This window comes from Bactrocera neohumeralis, chromosome 4, assembly GCF_024586455.1.
Source record: "Bactrocera neohumeralis isolate Rockhampton chromosome 4, APGP_CSIRO_Bneo_wtdbg2-racon-allhic-juicebox.fasta_v2, whole genome shotgun sequence".
Taxonomy (NCBI): domain Eukaryota; kingdom Metazoa; phylum Arthropoda; class Insecta; order Diptera; family Tephritidae; genus Bactrocera; species Bactrocera neohumeralis.
In genome coordinates this window covers 78657717-78679474 of record NC_065921.1, presented here as the reverse complement: position 1 = coordinate 78679474, position 21758 = coordinate 78657717, and the positions used below count along the sequence as shown (strand labels likewise).

Here is a 21758-nt window from a genome sequence, read left to right as displayed (position 1 = left end):
AAACTTAAAAAAAATTACAAGAAATTAAAAAAAAATTAAAAGAAATTAAAAAAAAATTAAAAAAAATTTAAAGAAATTTAAAAAAAAAAAAATTAAAGAAAAAATTAAAAGAAATTAAAAAAAAATTAAAAGAAATTAAAAAACTTAAAATTAAAACAAAAAACAATAAAAGTTAAAAAAACTTACAAACAAAAAAATTCAGATGGTTTTAAAAATATTTTTTTATTACTCTTAGCGATTAATAAGTAAATAAAAAAATTAATTTTAAATAAAAAAGAAAAAAAAAATAATAAATAAAAAAATTAAATTTAAATAAAAAAGTAAAAAAAAAAAAAACAAATTAATAAATAAAAATATTAAATAATATCAAAAAATGAAAAAATAAAATATATAAAGAATTAAAAAAAATTTAAAAATAAAAAAAATTTGAAACCTTCCGAACGCTCCACAAAAATATTTTTGTACAACAACAATTGTAGTGTATTGTATTGATGTTTAGCATTGAACACGGCTCACAGAAACGGAGTTTACCAAAGTACACACCTCTTTTAATTCGTTTTTGTGTTTAGCCCTTAACACTTTTGACAAACACGCAGTTTACTAAACCAAACTCAACCTTCTCCTCATAATTCGCCTTAAACCTAATTTTGGTGTTTAGTATTACAAACACGAAGTTTAATAAACCGAATTTCCCCTTTAAACTCACTTTAAACACTACTTTTTGTGAGTTTACCAAATCAAACTTCTCATTTAAATCGCCTTAAACACCATTTTGTTGTTTAGCATTAAGCACTGCTAAACCACAGAGTTTACAAAATAAAAATACAAAATAAAAACTTTTAATTTAATTTTTTTAATTTTTTTGAACTCGTCTTAAACACCACTTATTAGATACAATACAGTTTTGCTGCAATATTTATCTACAGAATATTCAAATTTCATCAGACTTTTGGTGAGATAGTTCTTAAAGACTGCAATGAGAACAACGAGTGTGTAAAGACCAAGGAGCACTTGGCCTACACATCTAAAAAAGCGAATATGATTTGCAATGCCTTATCAAAAATCATGGCAAATAGAGGATGTGTGAACTCCAGTCGTCGACTTCTAATCGTAAAAGCGATGAGCTCAGTAATACTATATGCTGCTCCAGTATGGATTAGACATAAAAGCGTATGCCAGACCAATAAATGTGGTGCATAGACTCACAGTAATAAGAGTGACAAGTGCTTTCCGAACTACAAGTATATCCAAAGAAGCAGCTGAAGTACGAGCTAGTATGCCGCTCATAGACATCCACAGGGAGACGAATTCACGAGATTATATGAGCTATCAGCGTCAATTACAGGAATTAAAAAACGAGAGGAGTAAAAGATCATATATATAGCAACAACGTTGGCAAACCTCAACTAAAGGACGGTGGGCCCACATACTTATATCCATAAGTGAATAACTAGACAACATGGGAACCTGGATTTCGACCTGATCCAAACATTAAGCAGGCAGGTGCTTCAGAGGCTACCTATAAAATATCAAAATGACATCAGTCCGTATTGTTTGATGTGTACGGAGTCCCTAGAAGACTCTGAATATATGTTTTACCATTGTCGTTGGTTTTTAAACATAAAGGAAAAATTAGAAAATAGCCTAGATGACAGTTTAAAGATGGAAAATTTGACTGCACTTATGTGTCAGTCCTCTGATAAGTGGAAAGCTGTTCGCGGGTCGATAACTTCCATTATGACTAAATTAAGACAGTTTCAGTAGAATAGGCGTCAATCCGTCCGTGCTATAGAGGGGACGTAAAATGTCTTGCCACTTCATAATACCTTATCTGGTGGTAACGTGGGAGAGTCTTAAGTTGGGAGTAGGTTAGGTATAGTGAACTAAAGTTCCGCACTCCGGCTTTCGTTGCTTCCCCTTACTATTAAATAAATATCAAATCTTAAACTCGAATAATTGACGTTTCTATGAAAAATTAGATTATGAGAACACTAAGCTATATATATACATATGCATCTTTTCTAGAAAAATATAGACTTCAGAAACATATATTAATAATGTTCGCTTAAAAAATACGATGACCATATGATCCCTTGAAACAATTAGAATTATTATACGAAAATAACTCATTCAGCATTATACTTATACATCTGTATGCATGTAAATGTCTGGTGTGAAATATGAGTTTTTCCAGCAATGAAAATAAAATAACAGTGCATAATTTTCCAAGCTGTCAGCCATACTACAACATAATTTTGAAATTTACGCCTTTTCGCTGTAAGAAAAATTACAATTTCCATTTTTATGGAGGCGCGCAGAATTGTCTTCGCATAACTTTGCAAACATATGCATATTTATATGATATGTATGTACGTGTATATATATGTATGTATGTATATACATATGTACATATGTATGTGTAACTGCATGTATGAGGGCAACCAAGCATATTAAATGGTCGTTAAAATAAGTGAAAATGTAAGCGTAGAAAAATACTAAAATTTTTTACAGCTATAGAAGATGAGTAAGAAAGCAATTTTAAGCATTTTGAAAGCTAAAAATATATAACAAAAAATTTTAAATTAAATAAAAGGCATTTTTGGAAAATTAATTGAAGCTGAATGATTAATTTTGGGCTATCATAATGAAAATAAAGTGGAAAAATTAAAATTATGAACTTAAAATAGAAATATATTGGGTAGTCGAAAAAGTTTTTTCGTATTTTGTCAATAGATGTTGCAGTCGTATATCTCCAGTGCTAGCAATCACATTGTGTCATAATATAATTTTCCGAAATTATAACTATATATATTCTCTTTAATTTATATGAAAAAAATTTATAAAAAAAATTCACAAACATATTTTTTTAATTACTTAATTTATTAATTAATAAAATACCATCAAATTTAGACATTGCTCGCTTAAGGGTCCGCTTCGAAATATATCAAAAATATACAATTGAAAACAAAATCAAATTTAAACACTCAAAACGCTGCTACAAATTTTCAGCGCATTTAGCTGACTGTGGCATGCCACAAAAAATTACTCGTTAATACACGAGTACAGCGTTGAAACTATGTACTTGACTGTTGAAGATTATTCAATGAAAATTCGCCGAGCGTTGCCACGGACAGCGAAGGTGAATTGAGGCAGCTCTGTGACGCTGGCGTTGCAGCAGCAGCACAGCCGCGGCTCGGCAACGTTTTGGCTACGCTGCAAATGCAACGCTGTCTGGTGGCTGGTGCACCGATTGGCCGTGAATCAGTTATGACGTGCAAATTTGTGAAAAAATAATACAAGAGCGAAGCGAGTGGCAAAAAAAAGGGGAAAAATTGCACGAAAATAATACAGCGAAAATCAAAAAAGCGAAAATGCATGCTTGGCTGGTGTGTAATAAGACTTTCGACTGCTTGTATGAGTAATAATTGCTTATTTGCTCAGGCTGCTCAGGCACACGCGAAATATTGGTACTTAGTATATTGTATGTTGTGTGACAGTGCATAGTATTTTGCTATCAAATGCAGGCAACTTTGTTCGACAATTTATTTGAAGCTTCAATATGCATATATGAAATTTCCGAAAAAATTTCGGGATCCCGAAATTTATATTTTTATTTCGGGATTGAATTTCGGGATTAGAGAATTTCAGAAATATATGTAAAAGGTGAATCAATATAAAACCAGGCTTTTACATTAATGCATTTTTTGTAATTTTTGTATACTTTGTTATCAAATTCAAGCCAATTTTTTCAAGACTCAATATATTATATTTTTGAAGTAGTTTCAAGGTGTTTGAACATATTTGAATAGAAAAAAACGATTGATTTCAGTTAATTAAATGAATCAAAAACATGCAGTTCCCAAAAAAACTATCGGGTGATTTGAGCTTGATAATTTAAAAAAAAAAACGCATGGCAAAATCTTTTCTTTATTTGAACGTTAGATTTTCGGGATTAGAAATTTTCAGAAAGTTATATTAAAATTTAATTCGAAAAAATGTCGGTACTTCATTTCAGGATTAGAAAATTTCGGAAAAAATATATTATATGAATCTAAAATTTTCGGGACTGGATTTCGGGAATTTTTAGAAAATTAGAAAATTTTCAAATTGAATCGAAAGAACTTTTATTCAAAAATATGCCACACAGCTCAGAATGATATAAAAGTGAATAATTCAAAAAAGTCTCGGGACTGGATTTCGGGATTAGAAAATTTCAGAAAGTTATATTAAACTTGATTTCATGCAGTTCCCAAAATTTTATTTTTACTTATATAATGTGTTTTTACTAGACAAATTGTTTGTAAAAAAATTGTTAGACATGATCCCGAATCCCAATTTTTGGGATCCCGAAATTTTATTATTTTTTATTTTGTAAAAAAAACGTTGTCAGACATGATTCCGAATCATATAACTCGGGATCCAGAAACATCATTGCCTTCTTATTAAAAAAAAAATGTCAGACATGATTTTGAATTACATAGCTCGGGATCCCGAAAAATCATTGCCTTTTTATTTAAAAAAAATTTTGTTAGTCGTAAATCGCAAATCTTGGGTTCCCGAAATTTATTATTTTTTTATTTAAAAAAAAAAAATTGGCAGACAAGATCTCGAATTATAAAGAACGGGGTCACGAAATGTGATTACTTTTTTACTTTTAAAAATTGTCAGTCGTGATCTCGACTTACAAACTCAAAATCAAGAAATATTATTAGTTTTTTTATAAAAAAAAATTGTCAGTCGTGATCCGGAATTACATGACTCAGGATCCCGAAATTTCATTACCTTTTTATAATGTCAAAAAAAAAATATTAGACATGATCCCGAATCACAAAACGCGGGATCCCGAAATTTTATGACATTTTTATAAAAAAAAACATTGTCAGTCACGACTGGATCACGATCCAGACTCACAAAACTCAAAAACCCGAAATATTATTATTTTTTTTTTTTGGGAAAATGCAATTCTTATACCAGAATTGTTTTTTACACATTTCTCGATTTTTTTTTTTTTTTGGAAAATTTAAGAACTCCAATTAACTTCGCTCCTAAACATATACCTGTATACTGTAATTGCCACATTTTGCTATGCGGCGAATATGTTGCCTGTGCGCTTGACTGACATTCAATTTCAGCTGCCGTGCGAGCAGATGTGGAACACATGTGGAGGGCAAATAAAAAGAAAAACAATACACACGAGAATTTGCATTATCTAAAAAATAGAAATATCAAAAAAAAAAAAAAACAATCTCCGCGCAAACGTTGGAAATGAAAATTTAACTTTCACTTAAAACATTTGCTTTTCCAACGAAAGTCGCACACACACACACAAATGCTGATAGTTACCAGCCGATTAGAGGCGAAACTGTTGGCAGCAACCATGGAAATCATGGCAAGCTGTAGCTGTCGGCGGGTGTTTGCTACCAGCACTTGGCAAGCCGGCAAACCAGCCAAACAGCCATTCAAACGGCCATTTAGGCGGCAGGCAGTCAGGCAGGCAGATTTTTGCGCAAGGAATCCATTAGAGCGAACCCGAAATGACTTTGGCTAAAAGTTTAATTGAATAACTTTTGTTGTAGTTTAATGTTGATGATGATGTTGTTGCCAGCAGCCAGTGCATGTTGTTGCATATGCCATGAATTGAGTTGTGGCGTGTATAGCAACAGCAATAACCACTGTAACGTTATGCTACTTTTAAATATTGTAGCAGCATGCCAGCTGCCAGCTGCTGCACGCCTCCAGCTCTGCTTGGTGCAACGGCAAGCATGTAAGCTCGCTGGCAAACAGCGTGGCAAGAATATGCAATTAATTTTTCACTTGACTCGGCAATTAGGCATTCAGCGCTCCGCGTCAGTCAGTCAGTCAGTCAGTCAGTGTCGCTAGAGTAATGAGAACTCGCCGCGATACGGTTCATTGGCTTGGCTGGGTGCTGACCTAGTCCTAGCCCACACTCTCTCCCTCTTACGTGCCTGGGTGTGTGTGTGTGTGTGTGGAGGGACGTTTACTGCCGGAGTCTGCTTGGTAAGTGAAATTGTGTTGCTGCCATTTCCGTTCGATAGACTTTGCATATATAATATTACAGTTGCCTGACAGTTGGCGCGTTGACGGAAGCGTGCCGCTGGCAAGTAGTTTCAGCAGCATGTTGCAGCAACATTAGCGGTTTTAATGACACTTGTGAAAAGTTTGTATCGTTGAGGGGGTGAGGAATATAAATTGTATAAAAATTAAAAGCAACTTTATGGAAAATAAGGCATTATTTACTATATTGTTTAAGATTAACTCACCGCCACAAAAAGTCATACCAAAAAAACGCAATCTAAGCTTGTATGGCAGCTATATGCTATAGTGGTCTGATCCGAACCATTTGTTCATGGATTGAAGCATTGCTATTGACAACGATATATGCCAAATTTCGTGAAGATATCTTGTCACATTAAAAAGTTTTTCATACGAGTACTTGATTTTGATGGGTCAGTTTGTATGGCAGCTATATGTTATAGTAGTCCGATCTGAACCATTTCCTCGGAGATTGTACCGTTGCTATGAAAATTGATATATACCAAATTTCGTGAAGATATCTTCTCAAACAAAAAAGTTTTCCATACAAGGACTTGATTTTGATCAATCAGTTTGTATGGCAGCTATATGCTATAGTAGTCCTATCTGAACTAATTGATTGGAGATTATAGCCTTGCCTTGGGCAGTAATCTGTGAAAAATTTCATTAAGATATTTCATCAAATATTAAAGTTTTCCTTACAAGGACTTTATTTTGATCAATCAGTTTGTATGGCAGCTATATGCTATAGTGGTCCGATCTGTATGATTTCTACGCAGATTGCAGCGTTGCTTTCGACCATAATCCAAGCCGAAATTCGTAAACATATCTTGTCAAATAAAAAAGTTTTCTATACAAGGACTTAATTTGGATCGGTTACTTTAGAGGTTAGCTATGTGATATATTAGCCCGAACTGAACAAATTGCTCATAGATTGTGGCGTTACCTTACAAAAACAATTAATGCCAAATTTCGTGTTAATATCATGTCAAATAAAAAAGCTTTCCATACGAGCACTTGACTCTGATCGGTCAGTGTAATGTGTTCAGGAAGCTTGCTTGAGTTAATTCAAATAGTTTGTAAGCAACATAACTGGTAAAGGCGAAATCATGCCCACTTTTCCAAATTCAATGAAATGTAAATGATGTTAGCAAATATATCATGCAGCTAAGTGCAACTGTCGTCCACAAGATTTACAATCAGCAGCGCCTAATCGCTTTCATGCTTGTTTTTCCAGCATTTAGGCTAAGCTCCATTAAGCTGCTGTTGGCTAAATTGCGAAAACTAATCAAAATTTTCATTTATCCCCAACGCACAACACAACAATAAGAACAAGAACAACAACAACACACAACTCACAACTCGGTCACTTCCGGTTTAGTTGGCAACTTTGCATACGACCAGGCAGTAAATCTCTTAAGAAACTAAGTACCAAACGACAGCTGCCAATAATCACGCCATCACAAGTGAAGTCATTTACGCACACACAGACGCACAGAGGTGTATACACACACACACATACATGAAAAGTAATGGCATGAAATATAGCAGTGCAAGTGGACAAAGTGTGTCGCCAACAGGAAAGTATCAAAGGCATTGCCAAAACGACAAGCAGCAAAAAGCTGTAAAAGTGTAAGTATGGATGCAGTAGAAGAAGCAAAAGCTGATGGTGTTTGGACAGGTTAGTGGTTGGCTGGGGTAAGGCTGAAGTGCCTGAAATGCAGCGACGACAATCCACGGCCTGTCCAAATTGCCTTACGCTTCAAGTCCGCCAAGTCCTTTAAGTTCTGCGTGCATGCGGACGAGCTTTTAGCAAATACTCAAAGCCGAGGCACACACACACGTACACATATGTATGTAAATATATATACCGTTATACGATTTGCTGCTTTGGCTTTCACCTAGCGGATGTAGTTGACGATTGCAGTATTAAATCTCGTAAATGCATCGCATGTGGCGCACGAATGCGTCACGAGTGATGCCATTATAACGGTATCTATGAAATATTCAACGTATTGTTGGCACAAATGTCATTGCAGTGCGAAGGATAACCAACAAAAACAAGAGCAATAACGACAACAACAACAACAGGAGCAAGAGCAACAACAACAACCACAATAAAGCAATCAGGCAATCAGCAGTTTGTGCAGGAAAGCGAGCGAGTGAGAAGAGCAATGAGTTTTTCGTGTTTGCGGATTTGGACGAGTCGGGCGAGTCGGGCAGATAGTGCTCGCAGTGCCTTGTTGGTGGTAAGAAAGCTGATTGTTGGAGAATGAGACTGTGATTAGCATGCATAAATCATTTACTGTGCATATAAGCGTATGTACATACATAAAATATATGTATGTATTTTTGTTTATATAGTATGTGCACATATAAAATATATATTTTTTAGAGTTATGTGGCAGTTAGCTGAAAGCACACAATATTAAAATCTTAGAAATGCTTCAGCTTGGCGGAAATTTATTTCATTTTTCACATAAAACAGTTACTCAAGCGCCATTTTGATTTCCTTTTCTGAATTGCTTATATATTTCAGTTTATTTAATTAAATTTTGAAGACATAACTTTAACTTTTCATACTCTGGCAACATGATTATACCGAGAGTTGAAGAGGGAAGCGAGATGCATATGCATACAAAACAAGAAAAAACGTTAACTTCGGTTGCACCGAAGCTAAATACCCTTCACAGGTGCATTTCTGTTAGTAACTATGTGTTCAGTTTGTATGGCAGCTATATGCTATAGTTAACCGATCTGAACAATTTCTTTGGAGATTACATTGTTGCCTTAGAAAATAACATATACCAAATTTCGTTAATATATCTTGTCAAATGTGAAAGTTTTCCATACAAGAACTTGATTCCGATCGTTCAGTTTGTATGGCAGCTATATGCTATAGTTAACCGATCTGAACAATTTCTTCGGAGATTACATTGTTGCCTTAGAAAATAACATATACCAAATTTCGTTAATATATCTTGTCAAATGTGAAAGTTTTCCATACAAGAACTTGATTCCGATCGTTCAGTTTGTATGGCAGCTATATGCTATAGTTAACCGATCTGAACAATTTCTTCGGAGATTACATTGTTGCCTTAGAAAATAACATGTTCCAACCTTGCGTTAATATATCTTGTCAAATGTGAAAGTTTTCCATACAAGAACTTGATTCCGATCGTTCAGTTTGTATGACAGCTATATGTTATAATGGTCCGATATCGGCAGTTCCGACAAATGAGCAGCTTCTTGAAGAGAAAATGAGGTTTACAAAATTTCAAAGCGATATCTTAAAAACTGAGGGACTAGTTTGTATATATACAGACAGACGGACGGACAGACGGACATGGCTAAATCGACAGCTCAACATACTGATCATTTATATACATATATACTTTATAGGGTCTCCGACGCTTCCTTCTTGGTGTTACAAACTTCGTGACAAACTTCATATACCCTGTTCAGGGTATAATGAGAGTGAAATGGTTGAGTACGAAAAGATATGGAAACTATCAGAAGATTTCAAGACCGTAGTTTACCCTTGTAGAGCCCCCAGAGGTGATCTAGTGACTGATGCGCACACATATTAAAATTATGGAGGGAACACTACTACAGCCTGCTGAATGGCAGTGAAATCTTTAGAAGAGGAGATGTTGAACTCGATTACACAATCGATGACGATGGAGCGGACGTTCCATTGCCCGACGCTGAAGAAGTTCGAATAGCAATTACTACTGAAGAACAACAAAACGGCGGGGGCCGCTGGATTGCCGGCCAAGCTGTTCAAATGCGTTTCGGCGCAGAACTGATAAGGAAGGGAGACCCCGCAATCTGCGTCAACCAGCCGTCGAACTCGCGACTTGGCTTCCGCATCACTGTTGACAGTATTAACTTCGAAGCCGCAAATAAGTAATTTCGTCTATCTTGCAACCAGAAGACAAGAAACAGCTGCTGCGCTGGCTAGATCATGTCATCCGAATGGATGAAAACATTTCAGCTCTGAGAGTTTTCGACGCAGCTACCGCCGGGGGAAGCAGAGGAAGATAAAGACTTTCACTCCTTAGGAGAAAGACCTTGCTACACTTGGTATCTCCAACTGGCACCAAATATTTTGTCGGACCGACCGTTCGTCCGTACAAGCTGAGTAAAAATTAAGACATCTTGATGAAACCGATCGGGACAGCAAACGATGACACATTTTTTCCCGCTCTTTTGACATTTTTCTTCAGTAAGGTTTGCCATTTCATCATGGAAAGATATACAATCCAACAACGAGTCGAAATTATTAAAATTTACTACCGAAATTTGGGAGACAGTGGCCTCAACTTCAAGAATACTACATTTCGGTTAGTAATGAGTGACGTTGTCTACAACAACAACACAATGTATTAAAGTTAGCCGCTTCCACTGAATTTATGATTTAATATTGTATGAATGGCAAATAAAATGTGTGAGTGATTTTAATATAAGTTTCGCTGAGGCATAAAGCAACAGAAATAAGTGAGTCTAAGAGCTATAATACCCAATTCGATTGTAAACCATTCAAATATATTTTTTTATTGCAGTTGTCATTCCTCTTCAAGATTATTTAATATTTAATACTCTTTATGTAAAGTAAAAAATGGGATATCAAGGACAAATCTGCAGCTCAGTCACAGATTTTCTTCACACACATTTACGTATGTTGTTGCTATTGTAGCTGCGTACTACTTTTTAACACACATTTGCTTTTTTATAAGCTGTCAATAGTGCTCCAGCTCGTTACAGCAATCAAACGCGTACACTTCCACATACAACCACACTTGCCACAGCATGCACATATACACAAACACACACATACAGATAAATATTATGTTCCTTGCATTGATAACACATTCATACGCTAACTGTGCTGCGGAGATCCACCGACCTTCATTCTACTCATGAAATTACACATTTTTCTTGGAAATATGTGACCCACCAACAACAACAAATCATACAACATGCGTTATGAGTTGTGCAATGATATATTGGTGTATTCAAAAGCTCTTGTTAGTGGTGAAATACAAGAAAGGAGAAGATTGAAAACTAAATATTTCAAGAAATGTAAAAAATTGCTCAAAATTTGATTTCAATGGTATAATAAATAACCTTGATTGTGTCGAGGATCTGTTGTATATTCTATTTGGTTGAGTGGCAGCAGAGACAGTCAAATAAGTGGAGGAAAGGTGGGAGTTGCAAAATTGGGAAAACTAAATGAATGGAAACAAAGCGTGACTTAAAAATATCAATATTTTGTTGATAATAAATTTGAAATAATTTTTCATTCTAAACAGAAATTTTTTGGAAAATTAAAAAAAAAAATAAAACAAAAAAATAATAAAAAAAATTAAAAAAAAATAAAAAAAATTAAAAAAAAATTGTTAAACAAATTTAAAAAAAAAAATTTCATATATTCTCATAACAAAAATTTAAAAAAATATTTTATCTAAAAATAGACAATAACTTTTCATTTTAAAAATAAAGTGTTTGGAAATTTAAAAAAATTATAATTAAAAGAAATATTCTCAATATATTCTCATAACAAAAATTTATAAAAATATTTTACCTAAAAATAAACAAATTTTATATAACAATTATAGTTTTTTTATTTAAAAATCATGAACAAACTTTTTATTCTAAAATGAAATTTTTATATCAAAATTATTTTGTTATTTTTTTTTATTGATTAAAAGTTTCTCCGAATTTTTTTTTATTAAAATTGTTTTCAATTTTTTTTTTTAATTAAAATATAATATTACATGAAATAACTTTTTATTTTAAAAATATTTTTTTTGGAAATTTAAAAAGATGATAATTAAAAGAAATATTCCCAATATATTCTCAGAACACAAATTTATAAAAATATTTTACCAAAAAATAAACAAATTTTAGTTAAAATTATTTTTATTTTTTTTTATTATAAATTTGTTAAATTTTTTTTATGTACAATTTTTTTCCAGTTTTTTTTGATTGAAATATAACATGAAAAAACTATTTATTAAAAAAAGAAAATTTTTATAAAATTTATTAGTAAATTTAGAAAATTAAAAAAAAAAAAAAACAAATATTCCCAATATATTCTCAGAACACAAATTTATAAAAATATTTTACTTAAAAAACAAATTGTATAAAAATTATTTTTATAATTTTTTTTAAAAAATATAACATGAAAAAATTTTTATTCTAAAACGAAATTTTTTAGAATATTAAAAAAAATATTTCTTATATATTCTCATAACACAAATATATGTATATAAATATTTAATCTAAAAATAAAGAAATTCTATATAAAAATTATTTATATTATTTTTTTAATTACGTTCAAATTATAAATTATATTTTGATTAAAAAAGTTAAAAAAATTTTTTTTTATTAAAATTTTTTTCCAATTTTTTTTTGAATTTAAAATTTTTTTTCGATTAAACATTTTTTTTTTTTTAAATTTTTATTTAATTTAAGTTAATAATGTTTAAATTTTTTTCATTAAAAATGTAGTTAACAATTTTTTTTTACCGTTAAAATTTTTTTTAAAAAAGTAACTTTAAAAATGTACTTTAGATTTTAATTTATTAAAAAAAAATATTTTTTACCATTAAAAAATTATTTAAAAAATTAAAAAAAACTTAAAAATTAAATATTTTTATTTTAATGAACATGTTAGAATGTTTATTTTACTAAAAATGTATTTTTTTTTTGAATTTTTGTACCGTTAAAATTGTATTTAAAAAGTAATAACCTTTTACCGTTAAAAATCCAAAATTAGATTCCTGTATTTTAATAAGCAGTGGCACTTTAGGCATTACATAAAGAAAAAAATATGTTGTGATTTTTAAAAGCTTACATAAGAATTTAAAAAATGTCAAAACGAATAACTGTAAATTTCAGCAGAAAACTTAACAACAAATTTCAAAATTCTTAAAAAGCACGTAAAATTTTTATAACAGTATTTAGGTATGTCTTGTATGCACATAAAAAAAGTTGTTAAATCACACAATCCACAACCCACAGAGCAGCAAAATATGCTCTGCACAAAATAAATAGTTCATAACGGAAAAAGAAACACCAAAAATACCGTTACATAATGCAATGCATTCGGCGGAACGCTCTATGAATTTTTAAACAATGCCGCCGCTGCCATAGTTCAAGCATAGCCTTTATTTACGACCACAAGCATTTTTGTTCAATGTGAAAAATTCACAAGCAGCAGCACAGGCGAGCGGAGAAGAGGTGAGCGGAGCGTGCGTACAAGCAACTTTTGATCCGCTTTTAAATTTCATGACTGTGAAAATCATAAAATTTAAACAGTTTCCGCCTTTGCTTGGTCAGCCAGCCAGCAAACAACAGCCCAGCAAATAAACAAGCACTAGCCACAGGCAAGCGGCAGCAGCGGTGGCCTGGCGGAAACGGAAGGGAGAATGGCAAACGGATGTGTTTGGTGAGAAGATTAAAATTTGAGCACTGAAGGAGACAAAAGCCGATCACGCCGAATCGCTTGCTACACGCACAGAAAAGACAGAAGTTAATATGCGGGGATTAAGCTACAGCATTATACTTACAACAAAAACAACCACTAACTGGCAAACAACTAACGGCTGTTATCGCAAGAATGAGCGGGCGGACCGGGTAAGTTATAACAGCTTATGCGGTATTGTAGTTGTGGTTAAATTTGATTGTCTTTTGCATAAGTTTTATCGCCGCCATAAATAGTTATGGCGCGCGTACGCATTCTTCAAGGAAAATCAGTCGCCTCAGCAGCCATGAGCGGCTTGTGAAAATTTAAGTTTTTTGTCCTAGCAAAAGCTGTACTTTCGATTTATGTTTATCCGTTATCGCTTTTGCTGCGTAAAAGCATACATTTTGGCGCAATGTAGGAGTAAATTGACTGAGAAGCAAGATGTTATTTTATATAATACTATACAAGTTTAGGTTGCTCATACGCAGTGGTGTACTGTGGTTAAGAGTGCAAATGTTGAAAATATATTAAAATTATTATAGAAAAAGTCGGAAAATAAGAAAATTTATTAAAAAAAAATTTTAACAATTTCCCAAAGCAGCAAATGTGTAAAGTATTATAAAAAAAAAGTTCCAAATTTAAAAAAAAAAATTAAATACAAAAAAGTTGTAATTTGAAAATCTAAACAAGGATTTTAGAAGATGAAAAAAAAAATACTTTAAAATTTTTTTAAATAAATTTTTTTTTTAATTTTTTCAAACTTTTTAAATATTTTTTCACTATTTGGTTTTTAAAAACAGAAAATGCATTTAATTCTTATACATACATATATGAAATAAAAAATATTTAAAAATTAACAAAAAGTATTTTTTTTAAAAACTTAAAAGAAAAGTTTTTCAAAACGGATGCAATAAAATTTTCAAAAAAAATACATGAATTTTAATAAAAAAATTTTTGAAATTAAAAAAATATTTTTTTTTTTTTTATTTTTGAAAAAAAAAAACAAAATATTACAAAACAAAATATTACAAAAAATATATTTTTGAAAATTTAGTTCTTGAAAAATAAAATGAAGAAAAATTTTTGATAAAAATTTCATTGTTATAGAAAATAAAATTAAAGGAAATAAAAAATATTAAAAAAAAAATATTTTAGAAATTTAAAAAATAATAAAATAGTTTTAAACTTAAATACTATTTTTCAAACTAAAAATTTTTGTATTATTTAATTTTAAAAAATATACATGTATTATATTTATAAAATGATAATAAATAAATTTCAGTAAAATTCAGAAAATTTTAAAAAAAAAAATTTCAAAACGAAAAATTACTTTTAAAAAAAAAACTTTATAAATAAAAATAAAAATTTATATTTTAAAGACCTAAATAAAAGTATTTTAAAAAATTTTATAAAAAAAAAAATGTTAAATTTAATAAGAAATTTTTCAAAAATGTTTTGAAAACTAAAAACAAAAACAATTTACAAGTTTATTATGTTTATAAAATAAGAAAATAAATAGATAATTATAAAAAATTTCATTTTGACTTTTTTGAAACTTTGCTGAAATTTTAAAAAAAAAAAATTTTCAAAAACTTTTAAATTTTGTGGTTAATTTTTAAATTATTGAAATTTTGATATTAAAAAAAAAATTTTTTTTTCAACGAAACAACGAAATCGATTCTTGACTTTCTGTAATTAACAATAATACAATTTTTAGCTTATAAAAGATATTTGATCTTTTAATACGCAGTATTTGCTCATATTATTTTAACTTCAAAAGAATGGACTCAAAAAATGTTCTTTATTTTTTTTCTGTAAAATTTTCTTTAATTTTTTTAATTGTCTTAATTTTATTTTCCATTTTCCTAAACATTTGTTTAAATTTGATTTAAATATGTTTTTATTATTATTATAAATTTTTTGTTTTTTAATTTTTTTTAACTTTAAAATTTTCTAAAATAATTTTTTTTTAAGTTTATTTGTAGTCGTTTTTTGAAAAGTTGTATGGTATCAAAAATCTTAGAAATGTTTAAATATAACTACAAGTACACATTTTTTGTTAGGTTCTCTGCCCTAAGGTTACTCATACGCACTGGAGATCACACGAATTCCTCATTTCATAAGTAAAATTTTAAATTGACACAGTAAATAGCAGTTTTTATTACTAGAAAAATTCATGCATGCCCTAATTTTCAACAAAAACATGCAAATTTTTTCTTTTTCATAAAAAAACTGAAATTTTCGCCTAAATTCGAATTTGCCTGCAGCCTTTTTTATCATAACTGCTCTGATTTAATTAGCATTTTCACTGCATTTAATTAGTTAAATTAGCTGAGTTTTATAATTAGTTTTGCGGTTTGTGAACAACTGCCAAAGTATTGTAGGAAAAACAACAACAAACAAATAAATTCAACAAAACTGCCTAAGAGCTGCTGGACAAGCGCAGCTTTATAGTCTCTTTTGTGGCTTTTGTGGCGCTTTTGTAATTTTGTTAGAAAGAAAAAATCACGAAGAATTAATGAGCACATACATTGTGGTCAATTATGTGGTTATGGAAGATGGTGGAAAGAGAGGAGTGGAAAAATTAATGCAACGAATTGGAAGAGGCAACAAAGGAGGATGGTTGGAGTAATGAAAAAATGCGTTGCGGTTACAATTAATAATTTGTTGTCTACATAGATGTATGAGTTTTAAAAATATGGCGGTGTCGCCATATGGGTTCTTGATATAATAATTTAAAAAAAATTAAAAAAAAAAAATTAAAAAAAAAAAATAAAAAATGATAAGAAAAAATAAGAAAAAGAATTTAAGAGACAAAAATGTTAAAAATACTTAAAAAACACTGTACTTAAGACCAATTTTTTTAAAATAAAAATTAAAAGAAAAAAAAACAATTAAAATATTGAAAAAAAATTAAATACTTTATAATAAAAAAATATAATAAATAAGAAAAACTATAAAAAAATATAAAAATTAAAAAAAAAATATTTTAAAAAATTTATCAAACTAAGCAAATAAAAACTATATATGTACATAAGTAAGTCTTAATTATTTGTTTTGAGATATACGAAATTACCAACAATAAAATAATATAATAATAATAATTAAAAACAAAGATATTTAAAAAAATTATATAAAAAATGATTTAAAAAAATACATATGAGACCCAAAAAAAACTATTTAAGACTAAAATCTTATATTTTATGTCGATATTAAAGAAAACAAAAAAATAAAATAATAATTAAAAAGTATATATAAAACAAAACATAAAAATAATTTAACAAATATCTCTAAAATAAATAAAAAAATATATATATTTAAGTCTAAAATTTTCTAATCCACAAAAAAATGGTTCTAAACATCATAAAATCAAGTTTTAATTTTAATTTAGCTGAATTTAATTGCCTTCGCTATACAGAACAGGGTGCTTCAGAAATTTATTTCTTTTGCACAGCCAAATTAAACTTTTGAAAAATGAAAAAAAAACTTTATTCAACAAAAAAATTTAAATAATTTTTCCTTCAAATTTTCAGCTACTCAAATGGCTATGGTCAAATTTTCCCAAAAGAAAAAATTATTTTTGCTCTGTGTAAACAACTTCTAATTAAAAACTGAACTCAAAGCAATCCAACAATATAAATCGCAACCACAAAGCGCGCTTCAAAGTTGCAAATAAAATTGAGGCGCATAAAATATAAAAACAAATCCATAAAACACAAGCCGAAAATAAATAAAAAATCATACACACTCACATACATACATGCGCACATGAGAAAAAACAGCAATTTCGCTGCTGCCACATTAACTTTTGCGCTCGCAGCCGCTGGGGAGCGAGTTGCAATATATTGCAAAATAAATAAGTGCTTTCATTTGAAATTAGCACAAAAGGCATCAAACTGCCGGCGCGGGCGGGCCAAGAGGGGAGTGGGAGAGGCAAAAACAAGTATATTTATATTCATTTGAGTGAGCAACAAGGCGAAAAAACTGCCAACATGCGATATAAAATATAAAAATATTTATGTTTGTGTGCGTATAAATAAAGGAGGAAACAATAAATAACAAATAAAAAAAGATATAAAAAAATATAAATAAAATTTTATGAACTGCCATATTAATATATACATATGTATGTATGTATGTATGTGTGCGCATGCAGCACACTAACTAATTTCCTCAGAGAGTAATATTAAGTGAGCAAAAAAGGAAAGGAAGAAAAAATTATAGTAGCGTGCTTTTCGGCGTACGCTGATGCGCCAAAGAGTGAGTGCTCCTGCATATGTGTGTGTGTGCTTTAAGCATATGAAAAAATTCCAAATGGAATGTTTGAATGCAACGCGAAAGCGTAATAAATATAAATGAGTGTAGATATGTATAAAAGATTGTCTGAACGGCTGTGGAGAGAGAGGGAGAGAGTGACCGAGGAGTAACGGCAGCAGAAATTGACTGTGAAAGCTGACAGCTCAGCGGCTCTAACGATTGATGGAGTGAATGGGAAGCAGACATTTCTCATTGATTTTTTTGTTTTTCTTTTTGTTTTTTGCAAGTGGCAAAGTGCGAATGAGCAACTATAACACACTTTCACGGTTGGAGAAAACAATATAAATGAAATTTAATAAAAAAAAAATTATGAAATTAAAAAAAATTATTTTTGAAAAAAAATATTGAAGACAAAATATTAAAAAAAATATTTTTTGAAAAAAAATATTTTAGAAAATTGAACTAAATTTAATAATAAAAATAATAATAATCTTTTAAAGGTGGCAAAGTGCCGATGAGCAACTATAACATACTTGCACAATTGGAGAAAACAATATACATAAACGAAATTAATAAAAAAAATTTTATGAAATTAAAAAATATAAATTTTTGAAAAAAAAATATTAAAAAAAAATATTAAAAAAAATATTTTTGAAAAACAAAATATTACAAAAAAAATATTTTTGAAAAAAAAATATTACAAGAAAAATATTTTAGAATTTAAACTATTTTTGAAAAATAATAATAAGGTAAAATATAACAAAAAATATTTTTGATAAAATAAACTATTTTTGATAAAAAAAATAATAATTTTTGAAAAAATAAATATTAAAACTAATAAAATAAATAATATTGAAAAAAAAGATTGCAAATAAAATTGCAATTGCAAATTAAAAAAAAAAAATTGAAAAAAAAAATATTTTGAAAAAAGAAAAATTAAAAAAAAAATATGAAATGAACAGGAAATGAAAATTTATGAAATAAAAAAATTAAAAAATATGTATGTATATGAAATGAAACAAAAACTATTTACGAAATATAAAAATATTTTTATAAAATACAAAAACTATTTATGAAATAAAAACAAAATTATAACATGATAAAAACAAAAAAAAAATATTATTTATGAACATTTTATTTTGAAAAAAAAAATTAATTTAAAATTAATTAAATTAAATTAAAAATATTTTGGAAAAAAATTAGGAAATAAAGAAAAAAATATTTTAAAATAAGCAAAAACAAACATTATTTTAAAAATCCACACAAAATAAATCACAGAAACCAACAACAACAAATTGTATGCTCAAATTATATTCCCAAAACCAATGCGCTCACCTAACAACTTCATCTCTAATAAGGAAAAAAACAACACAGAATAAAAAATGCTCAGCTCTCTTAATTATCAAACAAACTCAGCTAATTAAATTCATAATCGAACACTAACACATAAAAGGTCTTCGAAATTTCGTTCAATATGTGTGTGCGTGCGTGTGTGTGTGTCGCAAGGCGTGTGCATGTTTTTTTAAAAAGGAGGCACACTAATTTGTTTTTGTTTGTTTTGCAACTAATTCGAAACTACTACTCACTGTAGGGTTGTGGGCGTGTTCCATAGAGCGGCTCTTGTAGCAGCGGTGATCGACCGTTTCCAATCTCCTTAACTGCAATTAAAGAGAGAAGACAGTAGAGTAGAGTAGAGTAGTAGTGGTTGGCATTTACTTGTTGTTGTGGTTGTGGTAGTAGTTTTAGTTGTTGTTGTTTGTTGTTGTGCTAGTGGCAGTGGCAGTGGCAGTGAGTACAAATCACTATTTGCTTATTAATTGTTAAAGTTTTTCTTGTTGTTTTAGTTGTAATTTTGAAAATTGTTCGAAATTATGCGGTTGAATGCACAGGAAAATAAAAAAAAACGATTGCACTTTAAAAAAATGCTGCTGTTTCCATAATTGACTGTATGTGTTTTGGATTAACTTAAAAGTTTGCTTTAAGTTGTTAATCGTTTGGCTAAGCAACCCTGCACACACACACATGCGGAGTTTTATAGAGTTTGGAATTTTCCATTAAATACCTAGATGGAGATATCCTTATGTGTTGTGAGTGAAATAAGCCCTTTTTCAAAAAAAAAAAAAAATTTAATAAAAAAAAATTAAATTAAAAAAAAATATTAAAAAGAAAAATTTATAAAAAATAATAAATTTAAAAATATATATGTATATTTAAAACAAATTTAAAAAGTTACCAAAAAATTAATTACAAACATTTGTTAATAAAAAAAAATCGAAAATAAAATTAAGAAAAAATTAAATCATTTGAAAATTTTATATAGTAGAGATACATATGTATGTATGTAGGTTAGAGCTACTTAAACTTTCTTCCACATAAATGATAGTTGAAAAAAATTAAAATTTTTCAATCGCTTTTCCATCACAAGTGATAGTTGAAGAAAAATTAAAAAAAAATTTTAAAAAATTAAAAAAAATTATTTTTTAAATTAAAAAAAAAATTAAAGAAAAAATAAATTTTAAAATATTTAAAAAGCTACCAAAAAATATTAGAAACATTTGATAATAAAAAAAAAATTAATATTAAGAAAAAATTAAATAAAAAATTTAACATTTTAAATTTAAAAAGAAAACAGAAATTAAGAAAAATTTAAAAAAAAAATTAAGAAAAAATAAATTTGAAAATATTTAAAAAGTTACCAAAAAATATTAGAAACATTTGATAATAAAAAAAAAGTAACTGAATATTAAAAAAAAAAATTAACATTTTAAATTAAAAAAATAGAAATTAAGAAAACAATTAAAAATAAAAAACAAAAAAAATTTAAAATTAAGAAAAAAATTATAACATTTTAAACTAAAAACCAATTAAAACTATTTGAAATTTGTATATATTTGAGATAGATTAAAGTACTCTTAAACTTTCTTTTCACATAAATGAGTTGAAAAACAAAATTAAAATTTCGAATAAACAAAAAAAAATTTTGAAAATTTTATATACCTGAGATAGTTAAAAGTATATTAAACTTAAACAAAACTTACTAAGCGCATTCATTTCCACTCTCAAACAGTTCGAAAATTGCTTACTATAGAACCATGCGGGACGATTAAAGCTCTCGCTCCCAATTTTAACCTATCAACAAACATCTTCAAGGCTGTCAGCTTTCGCAGTCAATGCTTCACAACTAAAAACTGATAAAATTTTGCAGCCTTAAACAGTAATAAACAATGAAAAACAATATTTTTAATGAAATAATCATTAAACCCTTAAAGTATGCTTCACAAACTAATAAAGTTGTAAATATCATGTGAATTGAAATGAAACAGGTTGCATAATTGAATCATATAACCATAACCGATTTTTATAGTGGTTATTTAACCGAAAATTAAATTTTTGCCTGCATTAATCGATAAAATTTTGTTACATTTCGATTTTTTTTTTTCATTATAATATTAACATATCGCAGATTTTCAATCTTTTCAAATATATTTATCGATATATTTCGATTTTGTCATCGGTCTTATTCAAGCGACATTTAATTTTTCATATTTATTAATCGATAATGTTTCGATTGCTAATCAGAAATTCATTTTATCGATATATTCCGAATTTTTTATCTTTGCTAAAACCTTTCTAGTATATGTACTATGTGTTAAACTTTTTTAAACACGTAATAAAAGTTGACTGAATAATTTTAACTTTTTATCGATAACTTATGACTTTCCAGATAAGAATTCGATTATTTTCCAAACTAAAATTTGATGATTTTCCAAATTAGAATTCGATCATTTATAATTATCGATATTTTCGTTCATCATTTGTTTATCGATAAACTTTTCTAAACCCCTTGTAAAAGTTAACTGAACAGTCCTGACTTTTTATCGATAACTTATGATTTTTAAAATGAAAATTCGATAATTTTCCAAATTAGATTTCAATCATTTATGATTGTGGATATTTTCGTTTATCATTTATT

The 21758-nt window shown here is 28.9% G+C and overlaps 1 protein-coding gene across 13 annotated transcripts in view; it reads right to left on the bottom strand.

Moving 5' to 3' along the window:
* LOC126755508 (heterogeneous nuclear ribonucleoprotein L) overlaps positions 1-21758 on the bottom strand; it is a 309695-nt gene that overhangs the window by 87074 nt on the left and 200863 nt on the right. For 9 of the 13 annotated variants that reach the window (XM_050468132.1, XM_050468130.1, XM_050468134.1 and 6 more), the window contains one exon: positions 19372-19443. The exons of the other annotated variants lie outside the window; for them this stretch is intronic. In XM_050468132.1, coding sequence (XP_050324089.1) covers positions 19372-19443 — 72 coding nt within the window. The remainder of the gene's footprint in view (positions 1-19371; positions 19444-21758) is intronic. 13 annotated transcript variants of the gene reach the window in all.